The 17,641-nt window shown below is 38.3% G+C and overlaps 1 protein-coding gene across 3 annotated transcripts; it reads left to right on the plus strand.

Annotated features, from left to right (window-relative positions):
• The first annotated feature begins 1,191 nt into the window (after positions 1-1,191).
• tdrd5 (tudor domain containing 5) lies at positions 1,192-14,282 on the plus strand. Of its 3 annotated transcripts, none has more exons than XM_048164889.1 (17): positions 1,192-1,603; positions 1,840-2,076; positions 4,375-4,794; positions 4,926-5,092; positions 5,179-5,262; positions 5,344-5,400; positions 5,692-5,860; positions 5,972-6,081; positions 6,454-6,668; positions 6,752-6,961; positions 7,062-7,128; positions 8,685-8,882; positions 8,982-9,125; positions 9,616-9,729; positions 9,800-9,940; positions 12,981-13,128; positions 13,695-14,282. In XM_048164889.1, exons 2-17 carry the CDS (start codon positions 1,848-1,850, stop codon positions 13,892-13,894), a joined length of 2,673 nt encoding a protein of 890 aa, XP_048020846.1. In that variant the 5' UTR covers positions 1,192-1,603; positions 1,840-1,847; the 3' UTR covers positions 13,895-14,282. The 3 variants fall into 3 exon arrangements, with proteins under 3 accessions (XP_048020846.1, XP_048020834.1, XP_048020839.1); XM_048164877.1 differs by having other exon boundaries at positions 1,194-1,603; positions 5,972-6,150; XM_048164882.1 differs by having other exon boundaries at positions 1,197-1,603; positions 5,972-6,150; positions 13,704-14,282.
• Positions 14,283-17,641: the final 3,359 nt, after the last annotated feature.

Genomic DNA, 17,641 nt, shown 5'->3' on the forward strand with positions numbered 1-17,641 from the left:
AGGTCACTGTCCAAAGGCCAATACAACCATTTCATTTGTAATTAAAATATCTTAAAATGTAATAAATGTATATATTTTTTATTCTGCCATGATTTTATCACATCATATATCAACATGGTGCAAAAATGGTATTAGAATTATGTGTAGAAGTCATTGCTTTATTATGAGAAAGAATGTCCCGAAAAATGAATTTCATTTATTTTATTCGGAGTAACCAATATAAGGGACCATTTTGGATCAAGTCATGCGGTCAGTATCATGTGACAGGATGTGACATCATTCAGACACCTGCAAAGGACCACATGGTCATGAAGCAAAGTAACTAACTCTCTTTTAACTATTTGAAAAATTAATGTTTTCACTTGCTCAGACGCATGTCCCCAAACATCAGGTTTTTCGGTACAACCGATATAAAACATGGAAAATGTTGTAATATTTTAAAAACTTGTACTAAATATAAAATGTTTGATTGTCCTTTTGTTATCAAGCTAACTTGCTAGCTATCTAGATATCAGTCTGTTAGCATTGTTTGAAAATATCATCATTCGGTATAACCAAAAGTGTCATTTGGTAAAAAAACGAAATTTTGGTTAAACCGAATGACTTTTTTGGTCACAAATTTGTAAAATTTGTAAAAAATGATTAAGGGAGTGTTAATTGATTATAAAAACCACATAATTTCATTGTTAAAACTTAATAAAACTTCAAAATTAATTATATCTCCATTATGTTTTTTTTTTACACTTTTAAAAACCTTATTTGTCAATGACTCATTTATTAAAATAAGACAATTTTATACATTTTTCTTTGATAAAAAGTGTAGGCTATTCAGTTTACTACTAATAGAAAGACCATTAGTTGATATTCTCTTTTGAAGATCTTTAATACCTGTGTGTGTGTGTGTGTGTGTGTGTGTGTATTTTTAACGATAAAATAAACAAAAAAAACAACTAAAACAATAAATATATGCAAGATTTTTTAAAAATAAACTATTTAGCAAAATCTGACCAAATCAATTTGTTGCTAAGTCTGACTCTTTTGGCAAAAAAAAAAAAAAAAAAAAAGATTCAATTTATTTAAATATAAGTTAACAAATACTATGATTTGCTTAAAAAAATTATGTAAAGAAGATGTTTTAAATAAAAAACAAACTAAACAATACATGCATGTGACGTGTTTTTAACACGTGGCTCCGTAGATTTTTATCACAATTTGTATAGTTTTATTTCATTTAAGTAAAATGGAAAATTACACTACTAGTTAAAAAATAACGTGAATTAAAGTAAAAGTATACCACAGAAACAATTTAAACTCAGAAATGCGGTCTCAGAACGAGCAGCTTGATCGACTGCTGATAAAGCACGTGCCACATGAAGCCTGCTGTATCTGCCCACAGAGACGCTAATGAAATACAGTTTCACCTGCACTTTTAAAAGTTCATCTCGGAGGATACTTTTGACTCGGAGGATATTTTTGACGTCCGCTTAGCTCCACTGACGCCTCCATTGAGTGCACCTGTGATGCAAACTTCGCGTTTGTTAAGAAACGTGGCCTGTCGTGTCATCTGCACGGAACGATATAACGCCTTTGTCTTGCACAAAAGGTAATCAGTTGTCCATAAAAGACAATAATATACATATAAAGTATGCTTTTAAAGACGTTGCGTTAAAGCAATATTGTCAATAAGCCTAAATAACAATGAACAGTGATTTGTTTTGTCTGTTATTATTTCGCTGGTTAGCTCGTGTGTTGACATCACGATGAACCAATATTTACTTTAAAACTGTCATATTTTTGTCAGCTGTTAGTAAGTACATTCTGTCCCACTTCTGTTTTTAGCTGTGAGAATGACCCAAGATCAGCTTCTCACGGGTTTGAAGAAGGATGTCCGCTCTCTCTTGGTCTCAGCGAAGCATGGCTTGACCCCTGAGCAGCTCAAGAGAGACTACCAGACCATGCTGGGCTTCCCCATTCCCCTCAGACTACTGGGATTCAGAACTGTTTTGGATATGGTCAAGGAAATGCCGGATGTTGTGCACTTGGAGTACCACCTTGATGGCAGCATCATTTTAAAAGGTAATATCAGTATTTTTTTCCCTTTTGTTTGCTGGTAAATCATTGTTTGTGGCCTAGAGAATGTCTATAGTATTCATGTTAAAATTTCTTTCTTTTGCTACATGCAAAGATAGTCAGAAGTGCTTGGTATTAGGGGGAGGGGCTTTCTCAGTCTAGAGAGCATTTCATCAAGTGAAGTGAAGTGACATGTGGCCAAGTATGGTGACCCATACTCGGAATTTGTGCTCTACATTTAACCCATCCAAGTGCACACACACAGTCAGCACTGAACACACACACACCGTGAACACGCATTGCTGCGGCGCCCGGGGAGCAGTTGGGGGTACGGTGCCTTGCTCAAGGGTCTCACCTCAGTCGTGGTATTGAGGGTGGGGAGAGCGCTGGACATTCACTCCCCTCACCGACAATCCCTGCCGGAGACTCGAACCCATGACCTTTGGGTTACAAGTCCGACTCTCTATCCATTAGGCCACGACTGCCCCTAATTTCATTGGACAAACATTTGAATGAGTGCAAGATGAGTCATCAATACTTTTGCTTCCTTTTGACTTTATATCAGTTAAAGGGATGTTTCACCCAAAAAAATTAAAATGTTCTCATCATTTACTCGCCCTCATGCCATCTCAGATGTATATGAATTTCTTTCTTCCCTGACTGGAACACAAACAGATATATATATATATATATATATATATATATATATATATATATATATATATATATATATATATATATATATATATATATATATATATATATATATATATATATATCTCTTAAACTTTTAAGGGGTCTATTAGTGTGTGTGTATATATATATATATATATATATATATATATATATATATATATATATATATATATATATATATATATATATATATATATATATATATATACACTAATAGACCCCTTAAAAGTTTGTAAACATTGCAATGTTTCCTGGTGGGCGGGGCTTAGCTGGAGGCAAAAAGAGACGCTGGACTCAATGTTGACAAGCGTAAGCTAGCATGTTTTAGGAGGGATTTATTAAACATAGATGCAGAAGAAGGTTCAGAACTGTCCGAATATGTACAGTCACTGACTCTGCGGGACCGTGACAGCTATTTTTGTAAATTAATTTAAGTTTTGGATATTTCCTAGACAACATATGAATTAATTCCCATATGAAGTAATTACTTTCGGGTGGTTTGGGGAATTTTGCCAAGGCTTATTGTCTAATGTAACCTAACGCTGGGTTAACTATGATTATGGCTAGCAATGTGGATCATTTTAAGAGACCATTCAAAGGATGGCACACACATCTATCGCTGTATGTTTGTTTAACATTTAAGCTAGCTAGTGCGCTGAAAGTTGGTGACTTTTCACCTATAAAACAGAAACTTGCTGATTTGTACTAGAAAACCAACACACCATTACATATGCATCGATTATTTTACCTGATATGAAGTGTGCACTGCAAACACGAGTATTATTTATGATCGTCTCCGTCCAGTCTGTACGCCGTATTGCATTCAACCACAATTATCTTTTTGATTTCTGTGAAGGAATGTCTGCCGGGATCTGGTAAAACTTTAGTTTTGAACCAAAAGTCCTGTTCCTTCTATTCTGGCAGCCAAAAACACAACAAGACGACATTTTAAAGTCAAAACCTCAAACTTTTAGCACGCCTGCTATGAGTTCTTATTTATGTTTTGCCTCCAGCTAGAGCGGTGACGTCACAGTCACATAGGCGATTAAGGGATCTATACTAATATTGTAAATGTATTTAACTGTAAACACATGTGTTTTCGCTGGACATAAATGCTAGCATGTTGTGAAACATGATGAAAGCGTGTTGTGAAACTCATGCAAGAAAGGACGTGGAAGCACAGAGGACCATCTCTTCTTTCATGTATGACATTTGACCGGAACAGATGGTTTTTAATTTCAAAATATTTAAAATATGTGTGTGGGGGGGGGGGGGTTCACGCACCTATTATTTTGCATCAGAAGACATTGATTCATTAACTGGGGTTGTATGGATTACTGTCATGTTCATTTTGTGTTGTTTTTGAAGTGTCAACTTTGAAGCACTCATCCACTTGCATTATATTAATTTACAGAGATGGATTATTTTTCTAATAATCTCAGTTAGTGTTCGACAAATGAAATATTTATATACATCTTTTTTCTTTTGTTTTGTTTTTCCCCTTGCTGTACCGAAAACATACTGAACCGTCACTAAAAAACTGAGGTAATTTTTGTGTACTGTTACACCTCTAGTTAATTTTTTTTTTTTTTTTTTTTTCGTGTGCAGCCATTGGAGATGAGAGCACTAAAGGCATCGAAGAGCTGGTTTCTAAGCAACGTGACCACAAACCCAAAGTCAACAATCGTAGGGGAAATCTGGTGAACTTCCACACCTCTTACCCACGCCATCAGCCTGTTATTCTCCCTCGGCGTGGCCAAGCAAAGCCCGCCCTGCCTGCTCAACTGCGCAGCCAACTAAAACAATTACTATCTCATGGGCCGGTCAGATTATCAGAGCTGGAATCCAGGTATACAGCGCAGTTCGGAAAGCCTCTCCAGATCACTCAGTACGGCTTCTACTCCATTTCTGAGATGCTTGCGGCTGCCACGGATTTCATAATTATGCAGCAGAGTCGCACTGGTTCGCAACTACTTCTGAAAAGCTCCGTAATGCCACAAAATCTGATGCCAAGTCTTTCCAAGAAGTGTATGTATATGAAATTGGAATTTATAGAGATTGATAGGATCATGCTCATTTTTGGTCCGAAACTATTGATTATATAAAAGCCTAATTTGATGATCTTTTGCATGATGATTGCTCTTCATTTTATTCTGCAGTGCCATCTCCTTTGGTGGCCAAACAGAAGCCGGTGGTATTCAGTCCTAAAGCAGCTTCACCTCCAGAGACGATCCAGCAAAATTCGCCCTTGTCCCCTGCTGACTCTGCTGTTCCTAAACCAGAGCTTGTGGAGAAAGAGCACTCTTTTGAAGAAACCATTTTTAAGGTTTGGATATTGTCTAAGCGCTTGTATGAAGTAAATATGATATTTCTATAAATAAATCAATACTGTCAGGGTAAATCTTCTTACAGCTTGAAGAGGAGCTCAGACAGCAGATTCTCGAGAAGGGCACCGCCGGCACCGTCAGCCACGAGCTGAAAGATAAGCTACGGAAGGTCAGACATAACAGCTTTAAAACTCAGCCTTTCATGTCTCATCTGCTCACCTTGGCTTATGAGATATGGATCTTATTTCAGGTTGTAGCTGAAAATGGCAATGGGATCTCCATTCACAATCTACCCACAGAATACAAGGTATTATCACAAAGCCTGTCTAGAACATATCTGAGTTAATATCTGAAGAAGAAATTAAGAAATTGTATTGTGCGTACAGAAAATGAAGCCTATTTTTTGGCATTAACATTTTTTTTGTTTATTTTTGCATAAAATATAATATGTTGTCAGCCAGAGGTTCTCAAAATAAACCATGACATGATGGTCAGAATCTTGTATCACTCTATGAAAACTACAACATCTTATCATCAGCTTTATTTTTGAGTTGCTAGATGGCGCTATTCTAACTTGTGGTCTGTTTTTTGCTGTTAGCGAATGTATGGTGAGGAGCTGCCGGTGAGCCAGTGTGGCTTTCTGAGCGTGACTGAGATGGTTGGTGCTTTAAGCGATACATTTTCCATCCAAAGAGGTGCTGACGAGAGTGAAAACCACTGGATGGTCGTGGAGTTCAAACCAAATGACGCACAACCCACTAACTCTGGTACTTGCCTTTCTTATTTGTGTCACATTAATTAGAAAAAAACAAACGAGTGCTTCACATTCATCGATCACCTTTAATGAGACTTTGATTGTGATGCATTTCTTTTGCAAGAATTATCCCCGGGTCACGGCACCACTTCCAGTCTGACGGATGAATCCCAGAATCCCTCCAGCAAAGCCTATTACTTTAGCTGTGCAGAGTCTGCCTGGGAGCGTGAAAAGGTGGAGCAATCCATAGACCCCCAAGAGTCTGACGCTGAACTCAGAGTCACCAATAAAACCATCCATCAGGTTGAGAGCCATTAGCGATAATCCATTATCATTCCCTCCCCTATTAATCTAAAGTAATCTTACAAAGTGTTGCACCTTTATAATGTTGATATATATTTTAAATAAATAAAACTGCTAACTGTTAGTTCTGGGAAATTGATTAATCATGATATAATACATATATATGTGAATGTATGAAGTGTGGAATACATATGTATAAGTATTGTGTATATTTAATGAAATGCAATGTAACATTATAATTATAAACATTATAAGAATGTAACCTGACATTACACACAACACGTGTGTGGCTGTTTGTCGTAGATGGGGGATCTTTTCCCAGAGTTGATGGTGAGTCATGTCTCAGCGGTTCCTCCAGACGCGGTGCGCAGCCAGAAGCTGAAGCCGCCCATTCACAGGAAGGAGAGAGAGCTGGTGCCAGTCCTGGTGGAGCAGACAGAGTCACCTAGCCACTTTTACATCCGCTTCAGCCAAAACAAGGAGGCCAGAGCCCTGGAGAACATGATGATAGAAATGAGGTATCTCACTGACTAATTTCATCATTATTTGCGCTGGGATTGAGTTGTATGTCATTCCAGTCATGCCCAACTCCTGTTTCCAGGAGCTGTTACTCCTACCCAGATGTGGCGGAGAGATATCGGCTACCTGATGCTTATGTGCGGCCGGGTCAGGTGTGCTGTGTGGCCCCAAGAGACATGTGGTTTTACCGGGTGGTGATCCATGAGGTGTTCAGTGATACTGAAGTAAAGGTGTACTACGTCGACTTCGGAGACATCACAAAAGTGGAACGAAACAGCCTCAGATTTCTCAAGTAAGTTCATCATTTGTTATAAATCAAAATTGCCATTTCATGTGTTAGGACATATATGTTTGTATCTCTGCTGCTCTGTATAATCTGAAAATCTTTCCAGGGCTTGTTACGCTGACCTCCCGGCTCAGGCTGTCCCAGCAATGTTAGCTGGAGTTCGGCCCATTACGGTAAGAAGTGTTGTTATTGTTTTAACTAAAAGTATTAAAAACCATTTTAAAGTAACAATAAAATAAAATAAAATAACTGAAAATATGAAAATAAAAGCTAATTCAAAATAATAATAAACAATATGATATTACTATAATATCACTATAATACTATAATATGAATTAAAGGTGCCGAAGAACATGTTTTTAAAAGATGTAATATAAGTCTAAAGCGTCCCCTGAATGTGTCTGTGAATGATGCCTATTTTGGGGCATCATTATAAATGCGCCGATTCAAGGTGTGCGGCCCCTTTAATTCTCGTGCTCTACGCCCCAAGAGCTCGCGCTTGCCTTAAACAGCATAAAAAAAGTTCACACTGCTAATATAACCCTCAAAATGGATCTTTACAAAGTGTTTGTCATGCAGCATGTCTAATCGCGTAAGTATGGTATTTATTTGGATGTTTACATTTGATTCTGAATGAGTTTGATGGTGCTCTGTGGCTAAAGCTAACATTACACACTGTTGGAGAGATTTATAAAGAATGAAGTTGTGTTTATGAATTATACAGACTGCAAGTGTTTAAAAAATGAAAATAACAACAGTCTTGTGTCCGTGAATACAGTAATGCAGCATGCAGCATGCTAACGAAACATTTAGAAAGTTTACAAATATCACTAAAAATATCATGTTATCATGGATCATGTCAGTTATTATTGCTCCATCTGCCATTTTTCGCTATTGTCCTTGCTTGCTTACCTAGTCTGATGATTCAGCTGTGCACAGATCCAGACGTTAATACTGGCTTGTGTAATGCCTTGAACATGGGCTGGCATATGCAAATATTGGGGGCGTACATATTAATGATCCCGACTGTTACGTAACAGTCGGTGTTATGTTGAGATTCGCCTGTTCTTCGGAGGTCTTTTAAACAAATGAGATTTATATAAGAAGGAGGAAACAATAGAGTTTGAGACTCACTGTATGTCATTTCCATGTACTGAACTCTTGTTATTCAACTATGCCAAGGTAAATTCAATTTTTGAATCTAGGGCACCTTTAAGTGATTCTTGAATGATTCGTGAAGCTGATTCAAACCAACTGCTAAATTTATCGGTGCATCCAAAATCACATACTGTTTGAGTAGGTACAACATTTGAATTTACTTCACAACCGTTAAAAAAAAAAAACATATGTTCTATATAGTATGAATTATGGTAGTATGAATGAAATTCTGACCTACTACTGTACATCCGCCATGTTGTTAATGTCGCATGACCTGCAGCGTCAGTTGCATCGTTTCACTGCCATTCATAAATCTGGCCTCATGGGATAGTAAGCGTCCATCGAATGCACTATTCAGAATCAGAGGAAGTAGTAGGTCATCCAGTAAGAATTTGATTTTGAAAGCAGCGTATAAGTCTTTTTGAACGACTCGTTAAAAGTCCCGCTTCAGAAGTCATTTATTCGTGAATCTGACTACAATTGTTGTTGTATACTTTTTTTCATGCAGTAGTGTTGTCCTAGTGATGTTGTTTCAAATACAGACTGGATCATGTCTTGGCTTTCTTCTCAGAGCATTTGGACTCAAAGTGCAATCAGCTCTTTCCAGAGGATGTGCTGTGAGCGCACTCTGGTGGCCGCCATTCACAGCTACCAGGACAACTTCCTGTTGCTCTTTCTCTGCGACACGAACACGGAGGAGGATGTTTACGTTCACCTCGCCCTACAGAAAGAGGGCCATGCCCTTCCCTGCATTACCGCTTATGGATTGGTCTGGACACAAATCTTCACTTAGTCTCAGTAACCATAAAATCTGTTAATAAAATCTGATCTCCAGTGGTTGCTTGTCTCTTTTCGTTTGGCTTTTTAGATGTCAGAGCAGTTTAATCCATTGACGTCTTACTTCGGAGATGATCAGCTCGAGGATGTACAGGAGTCTCTCACACCCTCCCCATCTTCTCCAGATATAGAGATCCGCTCTCAGGGAAATGTCTCTTCAAGCTCCTCTCAAATGGTACCTTTAATCAAGCATCCAGCGTCATGATACAGCACTGATGGGCCGTAAGCCTGCCTGCCCGAGCTCTCTATGAATTACAGTGCTCTTCAATTGGGCTGATGGAGGGCAGGTCTGTCTGCTGGGGCTGAAAATTGAGGAATATTATGGGTCCTACGGGTGCTGTTTAAGGGATGTATATCAGTTTTTGCTCAAAAGTGACTGATGCAGAATTTGTCAGTTTTACAAAAGGAACGATCTTGCATATCTCTAGATAGATTATCTGGTAGACGATTTCATGTTACTCACCTTCAATTAGCAAGGGTCTGATTAGCATTTTAGCATTTGTTTATTTAGCAAATCGAAACCACTTCCAAATGTGAGACAAGCAGTTGTAACAATTTAATTTAAACAATCTATTATATTACAGTAACTTTCTAATAAAGTTTGTGGCCAAATAACCAAAGTAATTTGCGAGTGTTCATTTTGAACTCTGGTTTGTTCTTTCCAGGGTTCCAGCTCTGAAAATGGAGAAAGCAACTTCTCCTCCATTGATGTGGACCCAAACCTGGACCTTCCTGCCCTTGAGTTTATAAATGTTCCTGACGTCAACGCTGCGGCTGAAGTGAGTCGTATTCCACGCATGTACAATAATATTTTGGATTCATTTCTTTAAACCTCATGTTTTCTTTCAGAGTGAGAAAGTAATTCCGTTTGAGGCTCTGCAGGGTAAAAACCCATTACGCTGCAGTAAATGGAATCAGGGTTGGACAGCAGAGGACAAAACAGATAAGACGAAACATAAACCTGACGTCAAGACAGAAGACGAATCAAAAGTAAGAACGCCATCTCTTTTGAGTGTCAAATGTTTTTTGAGGTAAAATCTGCTCATGAATAAACCCCCAGGCTTTCATTCCTCACAGTCACAGCATTTAGCACACAGTCGTCGCTCAGAATGACATGAGGTGCTGTGCGTCTGGAGATTTAATCTCCTGACGTATTGTTACCCATTACAGCCCCGTTCTCCCGCTGAGCCCTTTGGGAGGCAGTTGATCTTAATTGTGCGCTGATTAGATGAGAATGTTAATTAGCCTCTCTGCAGATGTTCATCTGCTTAATCATTCGACTGAACCGTTCAACGGAAAAGGCAAGTTTCTACAAGAGAGACATGCAGTAGTCATTTTCAGCAATTTGCAGGATTAAATGTCAGAATCTAGTGTATAAATACGCAGTTGCTTTTTTTTCTTTTTGTTAAAATAAGTGCTAAAATACTTTAATTGCCAATATTCTTCTTGTATTGTTAATATTGAAAATATTTTGAAATTTTCATAAAAAATATTTAATTCTTGCTAAAATACTTAATTGTATTAATATTTTTTCAGTGAAGACTTTGGTCACACTTTAGATTAGGGTTCAGTTCTCACTATTAACTAACAATTAAAGGATTAGTTCACTTCTGAATGAAAATTTCCTGATCATTTACTCACCCCCATGTCATCCAAGATGTTCATGTCTTTCTTTCCCTTAGTAGAAAAGAAATTAAGGAAAATTAAGGATGTTTTTGAGGAAAACATTGCAGTATTTTTGTCCATAGAGTGGACTTCACTGGGGTTCACTGGGTTGAAGGTCCAAATTGCAGTTTCAGTGCAGCTTCAAAGGGCACTACTCGATCCCAGGCGAAGAATAATGGTCTTGTCTAGCAAAATGGTTGGTCAAAAAAATAAAAAAAAATAAATTCTTTTTAACCACAAATGCTCGTCTTGCTCTGCGATGCTCCACGCATTACGTTGAAAGGTCACTCGTGACGTAGGCGGAAGTACCGCGGTAGGACGAAAAAATTAATCTGATTTTTCTCCTCCAACATCAAAATTGTCCAATATCGTTTTTTTCCTTTTTTTTTTTTTTTGTTTTTTTTTTTTGTAAATGCCGTTTGGCTTAATCTTTGCACATTTGCTTTGTAAACACTGGATCAGTACTTCCGCCCATGTCATGCATGACCTTTGTAACCTGATTACATCATGCATGTGGATCGCAAAGCTAGTGCAAGATGAGCATTTGTTGTTAAAAAGTATATACATTTTTATTTATTTTATTTATTTATTTTAGAAAATGACCAATCGTTTCACTAGATAAGACCCTTATTCCTCATCTGGGATCGCGTAGAGCCCTTTGAAGCTGCACTGAAACTGCAATTTGGACCTTTCACATGGTGAACCCCACTGAAGTCCACTATAGGGAGAATAATCCTGGAATGTTTTCCTCAAACCTTAATTTCTTTTCAACTGAAGAGAGAAAGACATAGTCTGGCTATCACCAGACCAAGCTCAATTTAAAATTGAACATTGGTCTGGGGAGTTTGCTATGTATTTCCTACTGCACAAGAGGCGTGATCAACGAGCATTAGTCACGCAATTGGATAGTCCTTCAACCAATCAGATCAATGATCCGGGTGACGTACTTTGCAGAGCGATGCGAAAACTCCAGACAGGTTTACCGTGTGTCTCAATCAGCTCCCTAGTTCAGTAGTCAGGGCACTGATCAGGGAATCAGCCACATTCACTTTCATGATATACTGATTCACGACCTAGGGAACTAGGGAGCTGATTGAGACGCAGGTTTAGTTTGTATTGGTTTGTAGCATTGATCCGCGGTTTGCAGAAGCAGCAATGGCATCGAGCGATTTTTGCAGGTTGTGCAAAAAAACATGAAAGTGATCGGTATTTACACCCACTCGAGCAATTTGTTTGCTAACTAAAGAAGTCATTCAGCACCTTTGAGAGTTTAAAAGGCGACTCTGATACTGTTCTGGTTCAGTGTAAATGAACGCGGAATATAGCTGCCCTAAACTACGTCATTGTCATGACAACCAAAAAGAATTCCAGTCAGCTCAGGCGGCGCGAGATTCAAGAAGCAGGGAGACGAAACATATAGAGCAAATAATAAAAATATTGTCTACCATCAAGGGGCATTGAAGTAAAAGAGCCCTGTACTCACATCGTGAAGCAAACCACCAAAATAACAGCAGAGAATCGTTGTGTGTCATCAATCGCCGTTTGTAATCTTCCTATGAAGAGACTGTCGGATCAACACTCTGCTACATTTCTCTCAGATTAGGTAAATGCTTAACACAATCGGCGTCACTGTGATTGTGCATTGTTATTTTGGAGTGACGGTCGTGCGAGAGACGGGTAGATTAGATAGCGTTTGAAAGCTGCTTGCCGTCTCTTCTCTATCGCCATTGTGTTATACCCGCCAATAGCGAGCAAGGTGGATAAGCCAGTCTGTGATTGGTTCCCGCAAAAGTGTAACAGCGCAGCAGAAATGAATGCACGGGTTTCCAGACTGAGTTGCCGAGCGAAATCAAATCGCCGGCAGATCAGGCTGGGTTTACCCAGACTAAGAAAGACATGAACATCTTGGATGACATGGGGGTGAGTAAATTATCAGGAAATTTTCATTCAGAAGTGAACTAATCCTTTAACTACAATTTTTGCCTCAATAAACTCCTAATTACTGCTTATTAATAGTAAGTAGTTAAGTTTAGGTATTGGGTAGGATTAGGGTAAGTAGAATATGGTCATTTGGTTATGCTAGAAAGGCAAAAAATGTTTAAATTGAATAAAAGGTTTAAATTGAGGTGATACTTGTTGTCCTGTCGTGCCACAACAGCTAGAAGCTACCCACACCGGACACGACAAAGCGGCCTTAGCAAATCTATTTGTCCTTTGTATTAGTAGCACAAGTGCATTAAGTACGTCAGTCATAGAACGGGGCATCAGCGATTAAAAAGGGTTCTATTTGTCACGCTGCTCGTGTCTGGTGTAGACATTGTGTTAGTTTAATAGTATTCATGTTTTTTTTTTTTTTTTTACATAGCCTGAGATTGTGTCTACTCCTCCACCTGTTCAAGCAACAGTGAGTGAACTGCAGATGTGTGTGTCTCCAGCTAAACCAAAGCCTGTCTCGACCACACGCACCAGCCCCCACACCCCTGGCCTGATCCAGATCAACGGCATCTTTCCAGGTAGAGCACATCACTGTTGTCATAAAACAAAAAATCTGAATTTTCTAAATATAATTTATATTTCTATTAAATATTGCTATATACGCTATTGCTATATACCTATATATTATGGCTGTCAATTTAACCTGTTAATGGTGTGATTAATTATGGAGAAAAAAATGTTAAAATTAATGATTTTAACACACCTTGTACCATCCCAGACCTGTACATCATATTACGTTGCATGCAGACATGCAGGGCAATGACTGACTGCATGATGAAGCCTTTTAGAATGTAGTTAAAATGCCACTAAATTTGAAGATTTGATATGCCCCTGTGTGTATTTGTCTTATATTTATAAGATAGTTATGATAGCGTTTGATATCTGCACAGTTGCAACTGGGATATTTTATACAACAGTTCAATAAAGAAGAAGTTAATATTGTTACATTTTTGACACAATATTGTCTGTTTTTGCTCAATTACACCAATGAAAATCGTGAAAATGGGTTAAAAATGTTTTCATATGTAATTTGAATGTACACTGTTTGGTTTGACTTGACACAGTTCACCCTTAGTTTTCCTAGTTTTTCCAGGTGTACCCGTTTATCCGGTCCAGCCCCCGGTTTCCCACCTCATAATGCATTTCTTCAGCAGTCCAGTCCGTGTGGGACAGGGTCCAATCACTCCGTTCCGGCAGCACACATCTCCGTTAGCTCTGAGACCAGCTGCGCGCCTGTCCGCCGGGGCCAACATCCTTCACTGGCGCTCAAACAACATAGTCTGACCAGCCAGAAGTGGTGCGTGTTGGTTTCAAACCTATTTTGGACTTTCGTTATGTTCAAAACTTTTGTTCTTTCATTTGGCTGCAACTTCTTAGAAATGTATCAAATGATATAATACAAGCTGCGGAGGACACAAAGGGACACGTCAGAGCAGATATATTTCTTGTTCGTTTTATTGTAATGTCTCTCCAGCAGCAGATTGTTCTTTATTTTTATTTATTTGAATGCACAATGCTAAAGTTTTGTATGTTTTTATGTTTGCACTATGGACCAAATTGGACATTTGTTTTAAGTTGCTTGTTCAAAGTTCAATTCAGAATGTTTCTTTTATATACAAAAAAAGTTTTATAAAGAAGAAAATGGGATAAAAAAAGGAGGATACACTGAAAATTGTGTCTGTTTATTTTGTGATTATATCATTTTAGGTGTGACGTAAGTGTCTGAATACTTTTTGGAGCTGTTGTGTTTGTGTGAGTGCAGTTTACAGGCAAATTTACTGGCTCCAACTGCTTTTCTGGGACCTTTCACAGAAAATTAGCCACTCTGGACCTGTGAAGGCAAGACATTGTCAAGCTTTCTTTTCCGATACAATCTCATACACGCATGGATGTGATTCTGATGTGCTGTTCATTTTACCGTAACTGATGTTTTCTAGTTTCACTGGATTGTTTAGAAAAAAAACGCACAATATTGTACACAAATACAATCAGTGGTTTTCCAACACCCGTTGTTTAAGTTTAAGTACTTTTGATCAATTCCACCCACTCTTGCTTTCCGCCTTTTGCATATTTAGTTTGACCCAACATTCTCCGTGGGAGGATCCTTGGTCCACTGAACTTGCTGAAATATTAAATTACTCAAACAGGATGTTGTGTAACCAAGTGCATCCATAACATGCCGCATAAACAGCGGCCAAGGAAAGGGTACAGGTTGTCAGCACTCCGCCGGTCCTGAATCTTCCTTGTTTGGTCCAATTACTGTTAATGGCATCTTAATGAGCTTTCTTCAAGACGCCTGGTATCTTAACAAGACCAGCTGGAGAAGCGAAGAATATTACCTCATTTCAACTTGGAGAAAAAAAGCTGAATGTTGCAGATAGGGGTGTAACGATACGCTCAGGTCACGATACGATACGTATCTCGATACGGAGTTCACGATACGATACGTATCACGATATTTTGAACAAAATGAAACTGAAATTCAAACAAGATTTATTAAAAAAACATGAACAAATTTCAATAATTTTCCTTGTTGTACATACAAGATCACATTTCAATAAAATAAATAAATATAAAATTTTAATAAAAACCTTCTGTATTCAAATTAACAGTTGAATAGGGCTGTCTGTCACTGAAAAAAAAATGTTAAATTTAACATGAACTTAGAATTATGAATAGGGGCCGTTCACATATCGCGTCTAAAAACGCGTGGAAAGCGCGGCCGCACCGCTTCTCCTTCTTTCCAAAGCGCTTGCGCTCCCGTGGCGTCGGTCGTTGCTATGCAACCATGAACTGAGCTCTCTAAGAGGATCAGGATGTTTCTGCAAAGGATAAATGATTTCTAGCCCTTGCATTAGTTTTACTACGAGATATATTGATGGAGATAAGATATAAAAACCACCATGTACAGCTATGATCAGCTGTTCGGCTGAGCTTTTGATGTTTTGTTACGGAAAGGCCATAGCTGATCGGTTGATTCTTGTCACACGACCTGCGGTGCGCTTGCGGCATTCTGAGAAGTTGAGAATTGCACGCGCGTCGCGACCGCGTTGATCCCTTTATGAGCGCGTCTGCCGCGCGGCTACATTTGAAAATAATAACTGACTTGCACGCGGAAAAGACGCAATATGTGAACGGCCCCACAGAACTTCTTAAAGCAAAGCATCGCAAGCGTCTTTTGCTTTTCTGTGAGCACAGCCGTTGCTGTGCACTGCGGTGAAAGAAAGCCACGACGTTTCTCACGCGACCATGCAAGAGACTGACATGAGAAACGTTTAAACCTGCTTGCAAGATTCAATGTGTGCCCGAAACACTTACTGAACTAGAGAGCTGATTGAGACACACCATTTACGATAAATCGTTACACCCCTAATACTTATAGTAATTTAAAAAATGTGGTAGCATTGGATCTGGACAGGAAGGATAACTCTGGGAGTTGGAAGGGGTGTGTCGCGATTCTGCCTTCTCACATCGCGATACAGGTTCGTGGACCTGCGTATCGCGATTTCGGTTTCATATCGCATATCGTTACAGCCCTAGTTGCAGAAACCAAATTAGCATTGGACACTAAACTAATGAAGTTTAATGGAAGAAACGCACTTTTCTGAATCATGGAAGCCCATTTCTGCCACATAAGAAAAATACATACTTTGGTAAATTGTTATAATTATGATCTTTCATGTCCATTTCTGCCACAAGCAAATAAACTGTGCTTTAGGAAATCATAATTATGATACGAGTCATAATTATGGCATAAAAAGTCATTATGACAAAAAGTTGAAATTGTAGTCATAAAACATAATTAATCAAATATTTTGACTTGTCATAATTGACTTTTTATCTTAGTTTTGTCATAGTATATCATTTTCTATATGTCATAATAGATGATCTAATAACTTGGTGTTTCATCATTTTAACTTATTTCATAGTTAAGTCATATTACAATTCTGACTTTTTATCTCATAAATATGACTTAATTGTAATTTTTTTTTAAATCTCTTTTTTAATCTCAATTCCAACTTGCAATAATTACCATGTAATAATTGACTTATGCCTTAGTATGTCATCATTTTAAAGTTTTCATAATTATGACACGTCATGGTGGCTATCCCTAAATATGGCTTAGGACTCTCCTGTCTTGTCAGATTTCTGTCATTTTAAATTATTCACAAATAAAGGAACAGGTGACTACTTTCATGAATAGTCTGACTGCATTTCCATTAACTGGTTCGTGTTATGAAATGTAATGCATGTCAGCATTTTTTCACAATTTTGCTGAATATGAAGCATAAAATCAAATCACACGCAGTCAAAAAGCAGTCTGGGCCTTTCTGCTCCCTGTTCCTTCAAGCTTATAATACGCTTTGCCACAGCTGATGAATTATAATATCTTTTGCTAACCTCTGCCAGCTTCAATAATGGAAGATGAACCCGATAAGCAAAACAAGGCAGTGAGTCACTTTTGGTGGTGACACTTTTGTTTGTTAGAACAGCCTTTATCCATGTGACAAACCATAAAAATTACACAAGGACTTTTCATTTCACATCAAATCTCTGTATTCTGCCACTATGGAGTATCAAAACAAAATCATCGCGTCATTAGCATGACCAAACGGATTGTTTTATGATGCTTTCGTGTCGTTTTTGAAACTTGAAAGCCGTTTACTGATACTTTGAGAGCATTCGGAGACGTACCTTTCTCATGAGTCGGATGACGCAGTAATTCGTGCCATTAGGAGGGTCTTTGTACGAATGCAAGAGGGAAGGGAGCTCTGATAGGGATCGAATTAAAGCACACTGCTGCATGGAAAATCATATTACCCTGGTTAACTGACCCACACAGACCTTTTCCCTGCCAAGATGCCGCTGGTTACCATAGAGATGTTGTTCTCCTTCCTACCCCCCTGGTTTTCCTGTGGTACTCTGGAAAAGAGTCGATATGTGGGCTTACTAACTATAGACATTATACCTTGTTATAACTAAAGGTTTTTAGAAAATTAAATTACGCACTTGTATGTTGGTTTCGAAACA

The sequence above is a fragment of the Megalobrama amblycephala genome, linkage group LG2 (assembly GCF_018812025.1).
Source record: "Megalobrama amblycephala isolate DHTTF-2021 linkage group LG2, ASM1881202v1, whole genome shotgun sequence".
Classification (NCBI taxonomy): domain Eukaryota; kingdom Metazoa; phylum Chordata; class Actinopteri; order Cypriniformes; family Xenocyprididae; genus Megalobrama; species Megalobrama amblycephala.